Source organism: Drosophila rhopaloa, unplaced genomic scaffold, assembly GCF_018152115.1.
Source record: "Drosophila rhopaloa isolate 14029-0021.01 unplaced genomic scaffold, ASM1815211v1 contig_163, whole genome shotgun sequence".
NCBI classification, from domain to species: Eukaryota; Metazoa; Arthropoda; class Insecta; order Diptera; family Drosophilidae; genus Drosophila; species Drosophila rhopaloa.
In genome coordinates, this window is record NW_025335043.1 from 11,925,671 (window position 1) to 11,947,924 (window position 22,254).

General features: G+C 38.8%; 1 protein-coding gene across 3 annotated transcripts; it reads right to left on the reverse strand.

Annotated features, from left to right (window-relative positions):
- Window positions 1-103: 103 nt before the first annotated feature.
- LOC108052053 (latent-transforming growth factor beta-binding protein 1) lies at window positions 104-21,906 on the reverse strand. Of its 3 annotated transcripts, none has more exons than XM_017134373.2 (5): window positions 21,492-21,906; window positions 14,621-15,392; window positions 2,595-2,851; window positions 1,725-2,143; window positions 104-568 (listed from the first exon to the last, which is right to left on the reverse strand). In XM_017134373.2, the coding sequence occupies exons 2-5, from the start codon at window positions 15,349-15,351 to the stop codon at window positions 437-439; spliced, it is 1,539 nt and encodes a 512-aa protein (XP_016989862.2). In that variant the 5' UTR covers window positions 15,352-15,392; window positions 21,492-21,906; the 3' UTR covers window positions 104-436. The 3 variants fall into 3 exon arrangements, with proteins under 3 accessions (XP_016989862.2, XP_016989860.2, XP_016989861.2); XM_017134371.2 differs by having other exon boundaries at window positions 21,467-21,906; XM_017134372.2 differs by lacking the exon at window positions 21,492-21,906 and adding an exon at window positions 15,573-15,591.
- Window positions 21,907-22,254: the final 348 nt, after the last annotated feature.

Consider the following 22,254-nt stretch of genomic DNA (forward strand, 5'->3'; position numbering starts at 1 on the left):
TTAATCCAGTTAAAAATGTTGGACATTTATTTTTTAATTTTTAAGTCCGGAACATCAGAAAGATTAAAACATTTTCCGTAAACCACCAACAAAAGAAACCTACTCAAATCAGAAATTGCATTTATTTGTGCAGTGATTTCTCATATACATTAAAATTATATACAGATACATGCAGAAACTAATCGGTGCACCACCCACATTATTGGGTGGTGCAGAGTGCGGTGGTGCGCTTACGGCTACAACTTCAGATCTCGATACATTTATGACACGTTCGCTTAAGTACTAATAGCCCGATCCGAGGGCTGATTCTACAGACTACAGAGGCACTCGACTCGCGTTCGGGAATGGCTTACAAGCAGGAGCCGCTACACGTAAACAGAGTGGTCAATTAAGTTAACTAACATTTAATAATAGCGTAGGGAAATGCAGTTCTGTTTTAGGGGCAGTTGGCATTGGGACCGTTGCGGCACTTCAGCAGCAGGTTGAGCATCCCCTCCAGCTTGTTGGTCCGCGACTCCGTCTTGTACAGATTCGTCTGCAGTCGACTGACATCTTGAGCCTGCTTTTCCTGTAAATAAATAAAACTTGTTAAGCCAATTTTGTTTCATGTTAGTTATATCTATATTTACGAAGACTTGTAAAAGGCTGACACACAATTGGACTTCCACATTCCATAACTTTATCAAATTTAATCATATTCCACAGTGGCATACCTCTAAAGACTCGTGATTCGATTCTCTAAAAATCTGCATTCAAAATTTTCAAATTGACGTTGATCAAATTTTTGACCCATTTTCATGTTAGTTATTTCTAATTTTCCGATGTCTTGTAAAAGTGTGACTCAAAATTGGACTTCCATAGTCCATAACTTTACCAAATTTAATCCGATTTCAAAGTGGCATACCTCTAAAGACTCGTAATTCGATTCTCTAAAAATCTGCATTCAAAATTTTCAAATTGACGTTGATCAAATTTTTGACCCATTTTCATGTTAGTTATTTCTAATTTTCCGATGTCTTGTAAAAGTGTGACTCAAAATTGGACTTCCACAGTCCATAACTTTACCAAATTTAATCCGATTCCAAAGTGGCATACCTCTTAAGACTCGTGATTTGATTCTCTAAAAATCTGCATTCAAAATTTTCAAATTGATGTTGATCAAATTTTTGACCCATTTTCATGTTAGTTATTTCTAATTTTCCGATGTCTTGTGAAAGTGTGACTCAAAATTGGACTTCCACAGTCCATAACTTTACCAAATTTAATCCGATTCCAAAGTGGCATACCTCTAAAGACTCGTGATTCGATTCTCTAAAAATCTGCATTCAAAATTTTTAATTTGACGTTGATCAAATTTTTGACCCATTTTCATGTTAGTTATTTCTAATTTTCCGATGTCTTGTAAAAGTGTGACTCAAAATTGGACTTCCATAGTCCATAACTTTACCAAATTTAATCCGATTCCAAAGTGGCATACCTCTAAAGACTCGTAATTCGATTCTCTAAAAATCTGCATTCAAAATTTTCAAATTGACGTTGATAAAATTTTGGACCCATTTTCATGTTAGTTATTTCTAATTTTCCTAAATTTTTATTTTAACGTTAATAAATTTGTTGACCCTTTTTTTTAAGGAATCTTAAAGTTTTTGTGTTTCTGTAATTTTGACACTAAACTATCACTGAAAATTATATAAATCTTTAGAAATCCTTTGAACAATCCTTACCAGCGTGCTCAGCCGACTCTTGAGTGTGTCCACCACACTGTAGGTGGCCTGGAGCGACTTTTGCAGCTCGTTGGTGTGCACTCGCTCGTTGGCCAGTGACTTTTCAATCTTCTGCAGCCGCGTGACCACCTCCGCATCCGTGTCATCTATGTCGTTTTCTAGATCTCGTGCCTCGAAGGCATCGTCCGCATTTGTGGACACCTTCTTGCAGCTCTGTTGGTCCGCCTGCAGGACGAATCCTTGGCGGCAGCGACAGAAGTAGGATCCCGGCGTATTGACGCACTGCTGATCGCAGGGCTTTTCCGTCCGGCACTCGTTCACATCCAGCTCACATTGACGTCCTGTGTATCCTGATGGACAACTACAAGTGTTTGGAGCCGTACAATTTCCGCCGTTCTGACAACGCGTGGAGCAAACAGCTGCAAAGCATAGTAAGTAATTAGGTAAGTAATTAATTTTCTAGATCAGAAAAAAATATATTTTACTATGCCAAAAAGACCCGAAAAAAAGAGAATACTTTAAAGAAATCAATTGTTAAATTAGAACGCGATCATTAAATAGTTGGGTTGGCTAACAAGTCGGATACGCAATTTTGGTAGCATATTAAGTATACTCCCCCAGGTTTTTAAAAATGTATAATTTAATTCTTGCTATAAGTTTTTCCTATACAGTTTTTTTAATAGAGGACAGTATAATCTAACATTCATAAAAATGTGTCTTTTTAATTTTTGTGGTTCGGGGATCTTTTAAGGGAAAACTGATACTGGTCTTGAAACTAGATATTCATAAAATATGCAGTATACAACATCCAAAATTATAAATCAAGGTATAATTCTAATGTCAGGAACAACCATCTTTTAGATTACTTACGTTTCATGCACGCATCCGCCCTCGGGCTTTCCCGGCTCCATCCCGAGCAGCAGTCGTAGCTCATCTGCTGGGCGGTCTTGTGGTCGATGACGTCCCTGTAGGCCTGCTCGTGGACCACCTGCACCCGGGTGCACATCTGTCCAGTGTAGGTGGGCGTCTGGCAGGGCGTGGCCACGTGCTTCCAGGTGGGACGGGTATATACCTCCGTCCGTTTCACGGGCATCGTCACCGTCCGCTGTTGCACGCAAATGTGCCGCCTGAAAAAAAGTCCAAGGAAAACCAGAGCGAGGTGTGAAATATTGCACTTGGATTGGATTGCATTGGATTGGATTGCAGGGGCTGACCCAAATCAGCGGCTCATCATCTGCAAAAGTGAAACTGACTTTTCCAGACGACGGCGGCCAATTACTGTCATAACGACAGAGTCTCGGCCAACAGGTTGTATTTGGGAGTGGGATCTGGGCAATTGTCACATGTGTCTGGAAAGTGCCAGCTGATCGGAGCGATATGAGCGTGTTGCGGTGTCAGCGGCGTGGAGTACGCGTATCTGCGATGACAAACACGACACGCTCCCAACCGATGACTTGCAGCCATGTCAGGCATGTCATTTGTTTGCCAGGCTCGGCGAACAAAATGCATTTGGAGGAGCAGCCACGAAAAACAGGCATATTGGCAACTAGGCAACCAAGTGCTCCAGTTCACGCAACCGACAGTTCAGTGGCTGTCAACCCCGATTTGAGTGCTTGTCAAACCGTTGACAGAAATATCGCATGAATATTCAGTATGAGTTGTAATTCATTTTACATAGTTTATCTAGCAACATAAGGACTTACAATTTTTTTTTTTTAAATGAGCTATATTTATCAAGGATTTTGTTTGAATCTTTATTTAGTATGTAATTACCATAATGGAATTTATTTAAAATATTAAATGTTACAGAATAATATTTTAATGATTCAAATGCATAAAAAATAATTAAATTCAAGTTAATTTAACAAACACCTATTTTGGCCTTTATAGTACTAGTAGACCCCAACTTCCACTTCATTGTGTCTTCTGTGTCTCATAAATATGATGCCCCTGTGCTTCTCAAACCCAACCCAAATCCAAAGTACCAATGCTCCTAAGACCTTTGGCCCCAAGCAGACAAACATAAAAATCGCTGATAATAAGCGGTTTTTGATTTTGGTTGCCAAAAAAACGGCGAACTGGCCCAAAAGCGAGGTGCATCCATAAATTGGCAGGCTTGAGAGGCTGCGAATAAACGCTGGTGTTTGGTGTTGCTGCTGTGCAGTTGCTGTTGCTGCTGTGCAGTTGCTGTTGCTGTTGCTGCTGCTGCTGGTCGTTGATGGTGTCGTAATTGGCAATGCGGGCCAAAAACAATTGCGAACGCGTGACGTGGCCACTGAGTGACGACTGACTGCTGCGATCGCTGGCCTTTTTGTTGGCCAAAATTCGCGATTTAAAAGCGGAAAGTGGCACACAGTTGGCCACAATGGTCCTGCGACCGGGACATTTACCAATTTCTTTATTGCCGCGCATGCATATTTATGCGCTGTTCTTTTCCTGTTTCTGTTTGCTGTAACTGGCTTCTCTTGTACCATAATTCTCACGTTATTTATGCGCCAGCATTCTCAGCGTTAAGGGCGCCAAACAAACGGCAACGGGATCAGCTAAAGATACAGACTCAATCGAAAACAATAACAAGAACGGCCAACAAAATGCGGAAGTCTTCGCTGGAAAAGAAGAAACTGTGCCAGCAAAGTGCAACATGAAATGCTCATTCCCATTTCCATCTCCAATCCGCTGGCTGCATAAATCTTGAAGCGGGTTCAATACACAAACAAAAATTAAACAATAAGATCAATTCTGTGCCCTAACAGACCACTAATGACTACAAATTTCTTTTATTTACTAGACTTTTCATTATTTATTAAAATTTTAATACTATAATACGGTGGTAAAATTACTAATGCATAATTTAAGTTCATAATTCACATAGCAGATAATAATGAAATGAGAAATATTTAAAAATATGCCCAATTTTTTTCTGGGTGCAAATGCAGACGATGCACCCCGACCCCCAGCCGATCTGCCACGCCCCCTCGCCCACCGACGCATTGTATATATATCCCGCTGCGCCAGACAGCGCCAGACAAAGTGTAATCGCATTCATGTGTGTTTGTGAATGGCTTCATTGCTTTGTTTAGAAACGTTTAGGCTAAAATTAAATTTGAATTTTTAATTGCTGAAAGGCGGAACACCTGTGGCTAGACCTTAGCGTTCTCCTTCGGCTTCACAAGAATTAAAATCTCAGTTAAGTCCAAGGGTTTTCGTTTCCCCTCGACAGACCCATTAAATTATAAAAACATCAATCAAAATTGTATTTTTGGAGACACACGAGGAGCAGCAGCCACCAGAAATAAAATGCAAAGGGGGCCAATTAATCAAAAAGACCAAACTGTTAAATTTTACAAGAAACGCAACCAGCGAAATATTGGTCAGTCCAGACAGAAATCCAAAAGATGCACTTAAAGAAAGGCGGAGAAAAATGAAGGGAGGTGGGGATTCGAAACACGGGCCAAAGTTTCTTATGCGCTTTATTGATTTACGATTTATTTTCATTGGCCGCCACGCAGAAATTAATGAGCCATCGATGGCTGCAGGCCAAGAGGTGACCCCGAGCGGGTGTGTGGGCTTAATGGAGTGTGTATATGGACCCTGGGCTAATAAATGGATAGAGCTCGAAATTCATAAAAATCTCGGCACTGTGCCCTCTTCAAGATGAGTCATTTTCCATGTCTTGATAAAATTAAATGGAAGAGGATTATAGAATCATTAAAAGAAAACTGCTTCCTTAAGATATTTTATGAAGCCACTTTAATCCAAAAGCCAGCCTTTTAATAAAATTGATCTTAGCTTCTGCACTTCATGAACTTTTATCCTTGACTTAAAACCCGTAAATTAATAAATATTAACCGGCGTCAAAATAAACCCTTCACTAAAGCTTGCTTTTTAATTAAAATATAGTCTTACATACGAATTTAATATTTAACCTTTCATTGTGTTCGAAATAAGCTAAACCTTGGGAATTTTATTAAACCTTTTTGATTGGACTCGTAATTTATTAAAATTGTGAACTCAAATTTTCTTTGTGTACAATTCTTTTATGGCTGAGCAAATTAGGCAGATAAAGTGGGTTTTAGCCTAAATGAAACCCCAGTTAGATGGCCCGGCATTATAAAGAGCCTCTCAATAAACTTAAACCCGATTTAAATCATTTTTATGGACCTCTTTCGAGATTGGGTCATTTCGGAAACCTGTTTGCATTTTATCAATCTATTCAACTGCAATGGGAATGCATTTAAAAAACAGTTAAAGCGAATAGTAAAAACCTAAGCCACAAAAACTTGGCGACACTTAACGGCCGTAAACAACTTAGATATGCCGGAGAAAAGTGCAAGTCTACCTCTGTGTATCTGGTTTCCAAATGAAATGTGAAATAAATTTATAAATACATAAAAATATTGTTGCCACAGTCGTAAAATGAATTTTTACGGCCACTTCGGCAATTGAGGAGTGAAAACGGTTTTGGGCCAGGCCAAGAGCAAAGCCAAGAGGCTGGCCCCAAACTTGGCCGTAATGGCCGGCCCAAGTGCGGTTTACTTTGGCTAACTGTTTTGGCCATTCCTGGTCCGCCAACTGGGCAGCTAATCTGATTTGCTACATGGAATTAGAATTTAAATTGGCCCGGCCAGCAAATGCACAATTCCAGAACAGAGCGAACTGCACTGCGTCATTAGGCGCGTTGGATGCACTCACCCACTGCTCCTTTCTGCATTTTACTAAACAGCAAAAAAAAATGTGGAATTTATTCTTTGAAATAAAAAAAACATGGAAAATAAAGGGAAGTGACTAAAATATAAAACTATAGTCACATACATTTACAATAGATTAATGAAACCTATACTTTTTATAACAAATAACTATGTAAAATATTTTGTGACTTAAAAGCACTTTAAAATTATTTAAAAAAATTAAAAAAAAAATAATTTTAAAAGTACTTGAAGTATTACAGATTTTGATTAAACTCGAGGTTATATTTTAATTTCTTCTTTACCAAAACGCTTGTTTCTTGAAGTATACATTCTGGAAAAATACTGTTTAATCGAATTTCAAAAGGGATTTCTTAAGTTATTTCTCAGTGTACCTTGTAACACGACCACGACGACAACAACGACGAGAGGAACAGAACAGGAACAGAGGAACCGAGGAACAACCACGACAACGACAGCCATGAAGAAAGAAGCCTCAGATGAAGCAGCTGCCGGGGGAGGCGAACATTTTTAGACGTGCTTCCTGGTCCGGCTGCCCCAGCTTTATTTGGATTCTTACTTAGCGTAAAATGCAACGCCCATGTGACCAGGGCTCCCAGGAAGATGCCACAAAGTCGTCGACGACGCACTGCCTCGCCATTTCTAATAATATTTCAGTCATGTCCACGGCCGGCAAGTGCAACTAAAGTCAGCAGCCGAAGCAGCAGCTCCACCGCTTTCGGTTTTGTTCTTTTTTGTAGCTATGTGCACAGAGAATTATTACAGCACTCAGCGGCGAGTGAAGTGGAAATCCAATATGCGACTGGACAAATACCCAGGCCGGAGGAGGGGATTCCCGGCCAGCCAGACCATTTCCCATGGGAAGAAGGCCCATCACGACCGCTACTCCCTCATCCAAAAAAGGCCAGTACTGCTGGAATTTCTCCATCGCTTTGAAGTACTTGTCAGCAACAAATCAGATTGGACTTTTCTAGATCGGGATAATATATGGGCATCATTTGTTCGCCACCATGTGTTGGCTTTCTCCCAGGGAACTCCTTTCTTTTCGTATTTTAAGGTTTTATGCCTACAAATGCTTCACTCAAATATTTTAAATAGCTATTAAATCAATGGGTTTATTTTGAGAAAGAAAACCGAAACTATTTGCTAAAAATGTGAAAATATTTCTGAAAAAGAGTGAATGGGCGAATTTGTCATAGAATACATTAAATTTAAAATTAATTTAAAATTAATTAATGATTGAAAGTAAATGAAAGTTTGGAGAAAGTATCGTTAAATGGTATTGTTTTTGGTTATTTAAATATTACTTATGAGTTTTTATTTCAGTATTTACAAATTACAATAAACATAGTTAAATAAAAACCATTTGTTGTACTTTTTTTAACTATTAGATTTCTTCGATAGCAAACTTTGTGATAAAGCGAATAGGCATTTGATTTGTACCCTAAGAATTTGTGGCAGAAACCGCCAGTCACGGCTAACTGCAGCCAGCCAGTTCTGTTTTGGCTGTAAATTTGTCTTGCTCTCTTGGCCAGATTATGCAATAAAAGACGCAGAAAGAATTTGTTGCGAAAAGTGAAAAGAAAATTGCCGCAAGTGTCAGACGGCGTACGAGTTGCAGTTGCACTGGAGACGAGAATGGGCTTTTCGCGATGAAGATGGAGCATTATTTTGTGGTAATCTGAGCTGATTATATAGAAGTGGATGGGTATGGGAGAAGGCCCCAGGAAGTGGGGTTCAGTGGCCGCCCAAGCCCCTTGAGTTTTTCCGTACAGCATAATCGCGCGATAAGCGATCTCGATGCCTGTCAATGGGTTCCTCCCCGTTTTTCCTTTTTTTTCTTCTTTCTTTGTGCATTCGAAATCCCTCACTAATTCGGGGCCCTTTTCTTATGGAGGCCCTGCAGCAGCAGCAGCAGCCTCTGCTGCCAAAGTGTGAATGTGATTGAGAGTGTGTGTCGGTGTGTAAATCATGATTAATGCCCCAAACTTGTTTAAACAACGGCCGTGTCGAGCCGTGGCCGAAAATCCGATTAGTGGCAACGTGAGCTACTGCTGCTGCCTCTGCTGCCCTTCTCCCATCTCCCAAAAAAGCCAAAGAAAAGGCCAGAGAAATGCAAGAGGCGTGCACGATTTCCATTTTTTTGTACGTTGTTTTGCTGTACGTATTTCCACCTCTTCGTCGGCATTTGGTCTTCCCGATGAACTGCCAACAAAAGCGCAACCAAACGGCAAACGCACACAAATTTTCATCAAATTAACATACCCCATTCTCGGCTACCTTTGTTATATATGTTTCACCTAATGTTAATGCTGAAATTGAGATCCAAATCGCGCAACGACGAGTGAAACGGCCGTAACCGATTTTGAAAGCCCTCAGCTTTCGGAAACCCAAAGAAGCTGCTGCCGAAATGCCTCAGATGAAGATATTTTCCAACGAATCGCCCAGCCCACGCCCTCAGTGGAGCAAGTGCAGCGCCACCAGCCGATCCTATCCAGTCTCGATTCCACTCCACTCCCGAACCCAATCCCAATCCCAATCCCAAATCCCAGGTTGTATGTTGCAGAGCTCGGTATCCAATTGCAACATAATTAAGTAAGCCAAATGGCGTGTCTTGTTCGCTCTCCTTGCAGGCTAGTATGCTTATCTGATACACTCAGGGGAAATTCAATGAGAAAATTTATATGTAAATAGGAAAATTTGATAAAGTATTTTATTTTTAAATATTTAAAATTCAGAAGAGCATCTCATATTTTAAATTAAATTAATTTGACATTTATTTGAATTGAAATATTAATTTGTTCTCATCAAAATATTTTTGGAATCTCAAAGAAAGTCTATTAAATTTTAACGATACAATTAACACACATCTGCAGATGAAGTATTTTAAACTCTTTTTCATATATTTTAAAATAGTAAATTGTTTTTCCATTAGCTTCCGCAAATAATTTAAAGTAAGAGCCAAATGTACTTATTGAATATTTTTTCTTTTGTTTCATAAATCAACCACAAATCAAGTTTTTTGTCAAAATAACATTGTCTTAAATTAAGAAAGATGGAATTTCTGACACTTTTGCATTGTGATTTCAATTAAGGGAGCTTTGATAGGATGATGATTGATGAGTCAATCAGGAGAGATGACTTCATGAGAACAATTAGCAAAATATCTTTACCGAGAACTATATATTTAACGACAAGTTTAAAATTTATGTGTTGTTGAGTCACTTATTTAATTTAAACCAATCTATGTTAGTGAGAATTTTTTTAAAGTGTATCATGTATGGCTGGAATTTTGTGCGTCATGTTTTGGCCTGACTTTTCGGTTTGTGCTCGTGTGTGGCGCTCGCAGTTTTGCTGTCTTTTGTATTTTGTACTGGCTGCAAGACAAAAGCACTGCAAAGACAACGTCACCATTAACATCACCATCACCCAGCCACATGACCCCCCATCCCGAGCCACTCCTCGAACGGGTTTCCATGTAATCTGTCTGGGGCCAGGGAACTGCTTTCGGTCTCCATCTCGGGCTCACTCGCAATCCCCCCCAGCATTGCATTAACCCAATTTCCAACTTGAGATGCGAAGCTGCGTGATTTGCAAATTACCGCTGAGCCGATGCAGTTCCATTGTGACGGAGCTGTCCATCTGACCAGTCTCCACTGTCCACGGTCCAGTGTCCACTGTCCCCCGTCCAATCCATGTTGCGAGTGACTTACTCATGTTTATATGAAAAACTCACTAATTGCATGGCGTGGACAGAGCAGCAGACAATAGGCGTAAATTTAGACCATAAAGTGTGATTTGCATATTCATTTAATAAATTTCCTTTATAGTTTATGGTAAAGCCTAAGGTGTGATAGATATTTCTGTATAGTTGGCTTTCAGATAGGAATCTAGAGATCGTAATTTGGATTATTAAGGCATCATTGTCTTTTGCATCAATACATTTTCAAATACTTATTCGGAATTTAAAACTGCAACAATTGTAAAATGATTGTACCTTTGGAAATGAATGAAATTCAAATAAAGAGGTGTGTCAAGAAAATAATGTATTTTTTACACGTTTCTAAAATGTAAGCTCGACTCATTCATTAATTGTTATGTATTCATTTGAATAGGTTTTCATATCGTGAGTAAATAACTCACATGGTAAAGTGATACTCCAACAAATACTTCACATGTCACACTTGAGGGAAAGTGTAACAAATATTTTGGTCAGACCTTTGACCCGAATAAATCGAGACATTTCCCGAGATGCATAACACACATACAGACACCTCCAAAGGTGCCCAGCCTGATCCATTTACAGTGACTCTGACCATGACTAATGGGGGGAATTGGGGTCACCAAATTGTGCAGGCAGTCATAAACCTCTCCATAACAAGGTTTCCATAAGGGTTCATAAAGTTTCCGGCGGCTTGAATGAGAAATCCATCTTAATTAAAACGTATATTGAGATGGCAAATCAGCGATTTGCATTTGTCAAGCAATTTGTTCAATTGATGTCGTATCATGTCGTGTTCTCCGCTGATTTTTGATGAGCACGTGTACAAGTTATGTTGCCCAGAGTAGGAGTACACCAAGTTTCCCCTCATGAATCCCAAGAAAAACTCATTAAACGAGCTTCTGCCTGGGCCAAGGTTTCCTGGCCTGATGGCATGACTTGGACTTCAGATAAGACCAGAGCTTATGGCTCCAACTCCAGCTCCATCTCCAGAGCCAGCTTAAAGGCTTCGAGACATCAGAGGTTTTATTTTATTTTTTTGCTGGGCACGCGTAGGCGTAGCCATTGAGCACAATGCTTCACGGTGCAAAATGTTAACGAATTTTCACAGGCCCAGCCGCATTCTAAGTGCAGTTTTTCCAAGCGCAGCATATCAAATCATTCGTCACTCTCCCGCGTTTCCCCCCCTGGAGTCCATAATTATCGCTGAGTTTGGAGTTTGGGTTTCGAAGCCAAAGTCGATTGTTGACAAGCAATTTGCAGGCGGCGGACTCGAGCCCTGACTCGCATCCAGCTGCGATTGGGCCTCCGTCTAAGACACACACTCATAAAAAGATATATCATCGGTTTTATAGCTTCGAACACGGTGTGCCTTTTTTCTTAATTAGAACTTATTTTTTCTGCAAAGTTTATATATATAATCAGACACTTTTAAAATACTGAATGATGTTTTTAAATTAATGAATGTATCTTCTAAAAATCTTATTAAGTTTTATGGTTTAACCTTACGCATTCAACATTACAATATAATTAAGAATAAATATAATTTTTTTTTTTTTTTAAATGTTGAATAAAATACAAAATTTAATTCAAATTTGTTACAATTTTAGGTTTAGCACTCCAAAATTCTTAAAAATGGCAAGTGTGTGAGTGTATCTTTTTAATTCCGAATGTTTTTTATTTTTATAACTATGAATTTTTTCGAGTGCAGTCTGTGGCTCTGTCTGGGGTCATAGAGCTGCTCGGAGTGCACATAACTCCGCGCTGGCTCTTGTCTCATTTGATTGTGCATTTGCCAATTGTTGCTTTTGGCTTTATTGCTGCGGCTGATTGAAGTCAAGGCCCTGCTTTGTTTTTATGCTAGTCCATTTGAGATATCGGTACGAGTATCTACAGCTCCAACGAGTTGCAAGTGGCATTTAAGCGGGACACGCCCACAGAGCCACAAGTACCCTCCCCGAATCGACACCTCCACGCATATGGAGTCTGGAATCTATAATTAATTCATTGGCTCGCGTTTCAGATCACTCCCGATCGATGGTGCAACTGCGAAGGCAAATCAAAAGTCAATCAATACGATCTGCCCCGCCAGCAAAAACAAAAAAAAAACAGACATCAATCAACTGTCGGACACATGCAACTGCAACTGCCACGCCACAACAACAAATTGGCCAAAACATGCACAGTGCAGACATCAATTGAATTTATCAAACAGAAGCCAAAACACTGGGCCATACAACAAATTTTCGGTTGGTTCAAATGTTTTGGCTTTTGCATATAGAGTTACAACACGCAGTGGATAATTAAAAACTTAATTTTACCCCTGTAAGTGCTGTGCACGTAAAGAAAATCTCTCAAGATTTTTATTAATGATAGAATATCATGGGAAATCAATTATAGAGCAATAAATTCGTTTTTATTGCTATAGGCCACATAATTATTTTTTACATGCCCAGCTGTTGTGTAAATTGAAAACCAATATGATATTAACGAGTATTTAAACCCACTGCCAATTTAAATTGATTTTCAATGTTTTTTTTCAGTGTGTTTATAGCCAAAGGAGCGGAAAACGACTTAAGTTCACTTTTATCCGCAAATCGCCGCGTATGACGCTGATTAACACGGAGTCTGTAACCGCAATTGAAACGTTGCACTGGCCATTAACCAGGTTCGATCGTTGGTAAGAGGGGATTTATGTGCTGATGGCGGCGTGTGAATATCTCGGAGCGGAGCCAATCCATTCGAGAAGTCATTTCCATATGCTCTGTTGCAACTTTGCCACTTGCCGTTGCAGTTGCAAGTTTCTTGGCGGTGCACGTGCAGTGCTTAAATAAATAGAAAAACAAATGGGCAAGGCAGCAGCGCCAACGTATTGAGGCAATCACAGTGGAAAATGAAACCAGATAATAGATGATTTGTTCAGTTTATACACTGGGAAATATTATATAATATTTATCCACAGATTCTTTTAGAAAAAAACAAATTAAAATTTCAATTTAAAATAAAACTTAACATTTTATGAATTTAAAAAAATAAGTTTAAGATTCATTCTTTTTATTCATTAAAAACCGAAGAAAATTTTGGAGTGGCCCAAATTTTTATAAACACTTTTAATTGCTGGTAGTCAAGACAAATTAACAGATTTTTGAGATATCCCTTTTACATGACACTATAATTCATTTGAAGTGGGACAAGACCCAACATTTTTGTGCCACTGTGCCGTGACTGATGATGCTGGTTGTGTGTTTGCCTTGTGGCGCGATTTTGGCAGTTACAGCATAAATCAAAAAGTGTCATAATTTGCAACTGCAGCACTAAGCTCTCAGATTGCGCATACGCGCCGTGAACCCGAGGCAGATGCAAAGGCGTCGGATTGCAGTGGCATTCCTCCGTGCCCTTAAGTAGACTCGCATTAATTCCAATTAGAAACCATCGGCACTGGCAATTGCAAACTCGTTAAAGTTCATTACCTTAAAGACAACGACCATCGGAGGCGACAGACTGCCTTTTCGAGTCAATGCCACCGCGATCTTGGCCAGATCGCTGGAAAACAGAAACAGAGACAAAAAAAAGAGGGCGCAGACAAGCCATATCTAACTGAAGATCGGCATGTTACACTTAGGGAGCTGCCGCAATTGCAATTGTTTCGAACACACAAGTGCACGCTCATTGATTCGCTGCAATTGACACACGACAATTGAAGTGCTGGTTGGAAAAATCACGGCCACTTGGCCTTGGGGCTAATTTCCAGCCACTTGGTTGGCATTTTGGTCCGGACTGGTCTTTTGCTGGGCTCGAATTAGCTGCCAAGCGGCGCAGCTGCTGACATTGAAAGCACGGCGTGTCATAATATTTAAATAATTTATGTGCGACGCGATAAGCTGAGAGATCTTGGGCCAAAGGTAAATCTCGGCCGGCTTTTCGGCCATGCGAGTATTTATGGCTGCAGCAACCTTGAACCGAAGAGCTGAGTCTCTGATAAATGCAATCGGACACGCCCCTCCCCAAAGATCTTCAGCTTCATCTATCCCAGGGGTGTGACCCAAAATCATTACTCTTTTCGATGGATCATCGAACCGAATACTGCAAGGTTATCGATAAGTTTTGCCACGGGTTTTGGTGCCGTTTAATTGGTTTATTTGGATAAGATGTTGAATATTTTCAAGCGGTTTATTATTTTAGCTAGTTACGTTGTGTATCTTTAAAGTTCACCAGTCAAATAGATACTCAAGGGATTTTATCACATTTCCTATAGCAAAATCAGACTAGCATCTAACTGATCATCATACCAAAAATATGTATTTCTCTTGTCTAATTACCTCGATATAAACCAAATCGTGGATACGGAATTAATCTTAATGATTAGATGTTCAGAAAATAAAATATTAGTAATATAAATTAAATATTAAGATAATTCATCTTCGACTCCACACTTAAGAACCCATTAATTTGAACAAAAATCCACTTACCTTTCCATTTCCTTGGGATCTGAGGGATAGCCCCGTCCAATGGTGTTCGTCTCGAAGGGATTCTCGGTGGTGATGGTGTTGAGCGGAGGAGGAGTAGTGGTGCTATAGCTATAGCCCCTTCTGGCCGGAACAAGAGGTGGAATGGTGCCCATGCTGCTGCCAAAACCAGGACTCGCAGATCTCCTATTGAGATTCGGTGGTGGAGCATTAGTGCTGACCGATGGCACAAAGGAGTAGCCCCTTCCCCGCTCTCGCACTCCGATGAACTCCACATCCTGGGTGTTATCCTCGCCCTTTCCCGCACGTGGTGACGAAGGCATCGGCGGTGGAGGAGGTCCATACGTGTTGGTCAGGATATTATAGGTATTATAATCCCATTCGGAGGGAGGTCCTGATTGGTGTAGGCGTCGTGTCTGCCCTTTGTTGAAGGGATTAAGTGGCTGAATCCGTCGTAATCTGGTGACCTCCTGCATGGTGACCCCGGGCAGCAGTTCCACATCCGATTTGGCCTGATTCAACGACTGCAATCTGCGCTGCTGCCTCTGATTTGGTGGCAAGTAATTTCCCTGATGACGCGTTCGATGGCCATGTCCATGTCCTCGATGTGTTCGGTTCTGGTGAGGACTAGTGCTATTGAAACTACCATTCTGGACACCTGATACCGCCGTTCCCAGAAGTATCATTGTGCAGCAGAGCAGCAGAAAATAGCTGGAGTAAATCATTTCTGGCATTTCGTTGATGATGTCCCGCTATCTCAATTCGCTAAAAGGAACTGCAAGTAAAATAAAAAGAATTGAAGACTGACTTTATTAAGTGCTGAACTTGTTTCTTCATTGCAAAAACCCCCATCTTCCATTCAATTACATTCACTTTCGTTCTCATTCAAATTCCTAGGCATTTTGCACGCCTCACTTAATGTAAGCAACAACACGGATCCATCGCTCCTCATTACCGATTCCTTTGTCTGACGGAGCGCCGACCTGTCTGTCCATCATCGGGTAATTGAAAGGTAGCATAAATGTATTGACTAGAATCCAGACAAGGCCTCAGGATCAGCAAAAAAAGAGGTTTACTTGGCAAGTATTATTAGGATTGAGCTTAATCATTTCACTGCTTCGAATAAAACAATTACTAGATGAATAAGACATATGACATGAGAATCGTCAAGTTATTTTTACAACATTGATTTTATTATAGATCCATTAATTAATTTTGGAATTTTTTCAGAGCAATATATTTTTAAAATAAGGGTTCAAAAAACATTTAAGAAAGAATACTTTCTAAAACCAATATGAGCAACTAAACGGATCAAAATAGTTTCCGTATTTTCATGGCCTAATAAAATTATCGAAAAAAGTGAGAACATGAATTACTAATTTCCGAGACTTAAAGGCATCATGAAAATGGTTTTAAGGAAGTAATGTGGGTACTTTTTCGAACCCAGTTCTTGATGGGGCCAACGGTTTTCATGGTCGAGTGGTTAACACTTCCAAGTAAGGTTCGAATTTTTGTAGCCCAGAGACAAAGGCAATTTGTTCAACACATCCGACGATGATGACGGTGACTGTGATTATTATTCTCTGTTTTTTTTTTTTTTTGGCTGATAAATCACACGTTAAACAAAAAGAAAAGTAAACGCGTTAACAGTTAACCGGCAGGAGCTGCCAAAACGTGAAGCAAAGTGGAGTGAACCGAAGCCGGAAGCGAAAAGTGCATCAATTTTGGCTTTGTTCAGGGGCATTTTTCAAAATTTTCACGCACTGCGGGACTGTGGAGCAGTGGCATCTCATTTGTCAGTAACGCACCACCCTGCACCACTCGCACCACCCTAACCCATAAAAAAAAGCATTATTGCAATTGCTCAGTGAGCTTATTAATATTCATTGCTTCCACTTGAATTTATGGTTCCAAACGCCCAGCACATTAAAGTGGATCTAACATATGTCCGTTCTTGTTTTTTTAATTTGAAAAAATAGTACACTGCTAAAAAAAACCAATATATTTTACAATATTTCCTTTAAAAGGAAGCTTGATTATTTTCATAAAATTTAAATTATAGTCATGCTTTACAAACCTCGCAAAGATTGATTTAAAATTGAAACCGAATATTAAAAATAATAAAATCTTATACCATTCTAAATATAATATTACATTTAATATTTTAACTTTTTGTTGACACTACAATTTCATCTATATTGTTTTCGCAGTGTACATGCAATTGAAGAACTCCGAAGAACTTTTTATAGGTTCGAATGACAGCAGACCCAAGTCATCATTAACATTTGCTGCGCTAATTAAAAAACCAGCCGAAGATTGAGAATTGAGAAATTGTAAGTATGTAAGGCAAATGCGGCAAGTCTGACCCTTTTTTCGGATGCATCTCATGAAAATCAAAAGGAGCAGGGGCAGTATCAATCAGGTGTGGTTTTAAGCCTCTTAGTAAGTGAAACCCTGGAACCCCTTGGGCTCGACTGCCACTCAAATGACTGCCAAATGTCAGACCCAACCCCCAACCAGTTGTCATAACTCTGCAAAAGTTCCGAGAAATGCAAAAAGGCAAAAAATGGTAAAAAGGTTTTTCGGGCGCCGCCACAAAACTTAATCGAGACTGCAGACAGACAAATAAAAGACAAAGGAAATAAAATTAAGGCAAAGATTTGAAGAAATCGAACCGGAGGGAAAAACAACTTTATTCCATTGAAATCTAAGCCGTGTTGACAACTCGCCTTGACCTTGCTGGATTGCCAAAAACGGTCAGTCCGGAGATAAATCAAATCTCGCGGCGTTTGTCTGAACCCGAAAAGGTGGAGATGTATTCCGAGATATATATTTATATGAAGCCAGCCCACAACCGATCGCGGCTATATTTTGATATATCTCTAATTAATAGCTGGCAATGCCACAATAATTATTTATAAATCAACTTTCGGGTCGTGGTTGCAGTTTAGCTGGAATTTATGCAAAGGCTGCCATAAATTCTCCAATGTCTGAATGTTGTGGGTCCCGAAATTAGTGTGTGTTAAATGTTATTGATTTGTTTTCCCAGAACATAAATCAGGGGCTAAACATTGAAGAGGAGTGGACAGAGTCGGGGAATCGGGGCATCGAGGAAAGTGTCAACTTTATTTTTGTCACCCTGACAAGACACGGATTCGGTGGGAGTATCCGTATCTGAGACTATATTTATATCTGTATCTGCAACTGTGAGCTGACCCAGACATGAGCTATGGCCAATGAATCACCAGAGATGCGTACAGGCACACAAATATCAAGAAATTTAGGATGATGTGGGATACGGTGAGGTCTAGATATGAGGTAATCTAATCTATATTCCCAGAAACGTGGTTCAGCGTTTAACAGCAAAACGAAAAACAAAAAGCTTAGATAAATAATCCAATTTAAACATTATTCTAATTTTAAAAGTGAATACAACAGGTATAGATTAAAAAATAAATAAAGAGAATCTAATCATTTGTATGTGACAATAAATTTATAAATACAAAGATGAACTAGGAATCAGCCATAAACATTTAAAATCAAATCACACCCATTTAATTTATTTTATAAAAAATAAAAAATTATATTATTTTTCGAAATTAAAATATAAATTACTTATTTTTCAAATTCCTTCTTATCGAATTCAACTTATTTTCCGAATCTACAAGCTCCACAGAAACATTGCTTGTCTCATTTCCATTTGACATGTTTTGGTTGTCAGGAAAATAGTTTTTGAGGAAACATCAGACAAAAAGAGGGAAGCAAAGCACAATTCCGTATTATAAATACAAGTTTTTGCATTTATAAATTAATCATTTCCAAACGAATGACTAAAACTGCACCAATTACTTAATTAACGAAATCATTGTACAAATTTTTCGTTATTTTCGGATATTCTTCGGATTCTTGAATCTGTTTACTCGTGTTCAATGGCGTGTAAATTGATCATCTTTCGGTTTTATTTGGGCAGCGCTGTAATTTAAATTAACAACTTCTCCGACGGCCAGCAATTTAAATGTTAATTAAATGCCTCTGCCTCTCTCTCTCTTTTTTTTAAACATTTTTTTTGTGCAATTCCAAACAGCTGCCACTTTAGCATGCGTTTTTATTTATGTTTTGTGTAATCGGGGCCACTCCTCAAGTTCTTATAAAGAGATAAACTAAGAGCTTAACGCCGCCTGCCGAGGAGATTCCCAACAACGAGAAATTTGTTTGGTAATTCTGCATTTTTGTTTTTATGGCGGCTCGGGGAAAATTCGAATTTTCAATTTGTTGCTGTTGCAAACGCTTTTCAGCGCTGCTTTTATTAACATTATCTGGACAGCCGAGATGGGCCGCAAAAAGCCTTAGATCTCGGGAAAACTGCAGTAGATGTACGATCGCACCCAGAGAATTGTGTGAAAAAGGGGGGAAATGCGAGATGAAAAGCCACCCACTGCTGCCACAATTTTCACGCTGTTCTGGGGTTCAATAACCGAACGTTTCGGGCGATTATCGAATATATCTTATCTGACAGATTGCCAAATATTTGCGGTGGAACGGAGGAGGAGGTGGAGGGGCTACACATTTCATTCATTCCGCCGTTTTGTTTATTGTTCTTGTTGACGGGTTCGTCTTCGTTTTCCCACGACAGCCAAGACAGCACTGATGGGTAGAAAAATCACGGCCAGCTAAATGTTTAATAGTGTGTCGCAGCCCCTTCATTAGATAGTAAATTTCACATGGTGTTTTATTTCATCTGTGGATATTGTGTCGCTGTCTTTAATATGCAAAATCATGACACATTTGCCCGGAGTTTGTATCTCGTTTACTTTTGACGTTTCTCCCCTCTTTCCTTTTGAATGTTTTTATTTTTTAACAAGATCAACAAACTGGGAGTGGGGTGGTCAGGGGTGTTAGCAGGGAGGGGGGAGCTGAGAGGGGCCATGGGTCGCTCGATCGCGGCTTTTTTGTTTACACTCTACTTTTTCAGTCCAATTAAAGGAATGTTGTTGGCCTTTGTTGCTGCGTTTCTTCCCTAACAAAGTCAGAGATGAAAAGCGAAAACTATGCAACATGTTTAGCATCGACAGTTTGACATTTCAAATTCCCAACACCTCCTTTTCATACACCTAGCAAAATATAATATAATAGTACAATAATTAATAAGATTTATTTCATGACAATTTAGTTTTCAGTTCAAACTTAAAGATTTTTCTCAATAATAATTATTATAAGAATTAAATTTCTCGTAACATTAAACGCTCTAAATATGTCGGTCTGAAATGGTCAATAATAAATGCCTTACAAATAGTTCAAAGTAAATATTTTCATTTTTTTTAATTAAAAAGTGAAATAAGCATCCGATAAAATGTGAAATTATTAGTCCTAAAATTGTTCCAGATTTCTATATAATTTTTTTCAAAAAAATATCCTTTTATTGGTTATCTTGAATACGATTTTCTATTTCAATCTTTTGTGTTGGATAATATTTCATTTTTGAAAGACAACCTTTGAAGGTATTTTTTTCGACTGCAAAAAGCGCCAGCAAGTTCAACTTCATATGCGAAAACTCATTTCAATAACAATGGCAGCGGCCCAAAAAAGGCAAATGGAAAAACTTCAACAGCAGAGCTCAATTTGCTGGCATGTCCAGTCTTTTGCTAATTGCTTTGCAGCTGCAAGGGGGCGGAGGCCACGCCCACACATGCCCCCTGGTCCCATATTCCATATGCCATAGCTCATGCTGACCCGGGACTTTGTTCGGGGAACTAAGCCGGGCAAAAGACATAAACCCAGTTACCGTTAGCTGCGTAATTTATGCAAATGACTTTGGTTAATTAGCAAAGCTAAGGAAAAACAAGAAACTCATGGACATGCGCCACCAACAAACCCCCCTTTCCCCTTCACCCCCTTCAATATTTGCCTACAGATTATGATATGCAGGAAGGCACGATCGCTTTTCAACGGATCGTGCCCCAAACTACAAATTTTGATTGCGCACCTGCCGAACGATATGTGTCAAAATGCAGAATACAAAACACAACCAATTTGAGCCCTTGCATAATTGTTTCCCAAGCCAATCAAAACAATGGAAAGTATTAATAAAATTATTCAAATATCTTGCATTTTCCGCTTTTGTCACATTATTTAAACAAATTTGTGATGGTGATAATGTCATAAAATTAACATATCCACCTAATGCGTTGACATAAAAGTAGGCTAGGGCATAAAAATGCTTACCTTATCTAAGCCAAGAATATATTTATATTAAAATGCATTAGATAGACAGTTTAAAAGAGATTTAAAAGATATCCAATCAAAAACAGGTTGATATTAAAATTTAAAATGTTAAACGTAAATTAAATTAAAATGGTACAAAATGAAAATGAGCTTTCCAATATATTGCTTGACTTGTTTTTATATTTCAAATTTTTTTAAATTTAAAAAAAGGTATCAGTGCTTAATTTATTTGGCATTTGGTACTCTTATTTATGGATAAATATATTAAAATAATCATCAGTATACTTTATAAGCCAATACTTCCTACATGGTAAACCACTTATTAATTAATAATTTTATTAACAAGAATTTAATATAGACATTGTCTTGAAGTTCACACGATAATTAATTCAGAGTCCATTTTAGCATTGTTTAGCAGTTAAGGCACATAAATGCAAGACACCAGACAACTTAGTTAGCCGCACCATAAAATGCAAATTACGTCCATAAGTGACATATGAATTTGCGACAGGATCGGTTAGGCGATTTTGAGCAAGATTAATGCACTAGGAAATGTCTCACTTCGCTTGACACACATTCAATTCATAAATAATTGCAATTAATTAACAATATTTGCATGCGACTTACACACAGCGAATAAATTCCAACTGACCCGCGAGTTCAATGCGGTAGGAGAATAAACAGTGATAATCGTTTCCAAAATATATATGCCTTATTTAAAGATGCCTCCGAAACACAAATAAATCAAAACACAATTATGTCAAATTTGCAATCACAAACAATAAATTGAATTGAGTTTTCGCGCTGACAATAAACAGATACGAGGCATTTGGCTTTTTTGTACAATAAATTATAAGCAAGACCGTGAATGGGGCTTTTAAAATATATTTATAAAATTAACGGAGGAATATATATGGGGTTCCTCGTCTGCTTCTTTCCCGGATTCTGCGTTAGCCGCTTCCGTATGCCAAGCGAAAAAAAACGAACGAAAACTCGCTGCAATCTGTAAGATACAAATTTTCAGCTGGCGCGGCGGAGCTAACACAAACCAAACCGATCGCTTAGAAGTCCCGAGACGAACTGAAAATTCACAGCCGAAACCGAAAGTCCAGTTAACGATCGCCGATCAGCAGCGCAGTTGGCAGTGCTGTCACTCGATTTCAGCAGCAATCACATTGTTTTCGGAACTTAAACACCTTTAAAATTCGGTAAATATTTACTTGGAGAGTATGATATAAATTAAAATACTAAATCTTCCGGTTATCATTAACCTATATTGTTGTTTATTATTAACCATGACTTTACATAAGGCGTTGTAATACTTTTAATTTAATTTCTGTAAGCAAATAGTTCTAAATAAAAATGAAGTACAACGATACCATGGGAAAAATAATAAATAATTTTTAAAATTTTTT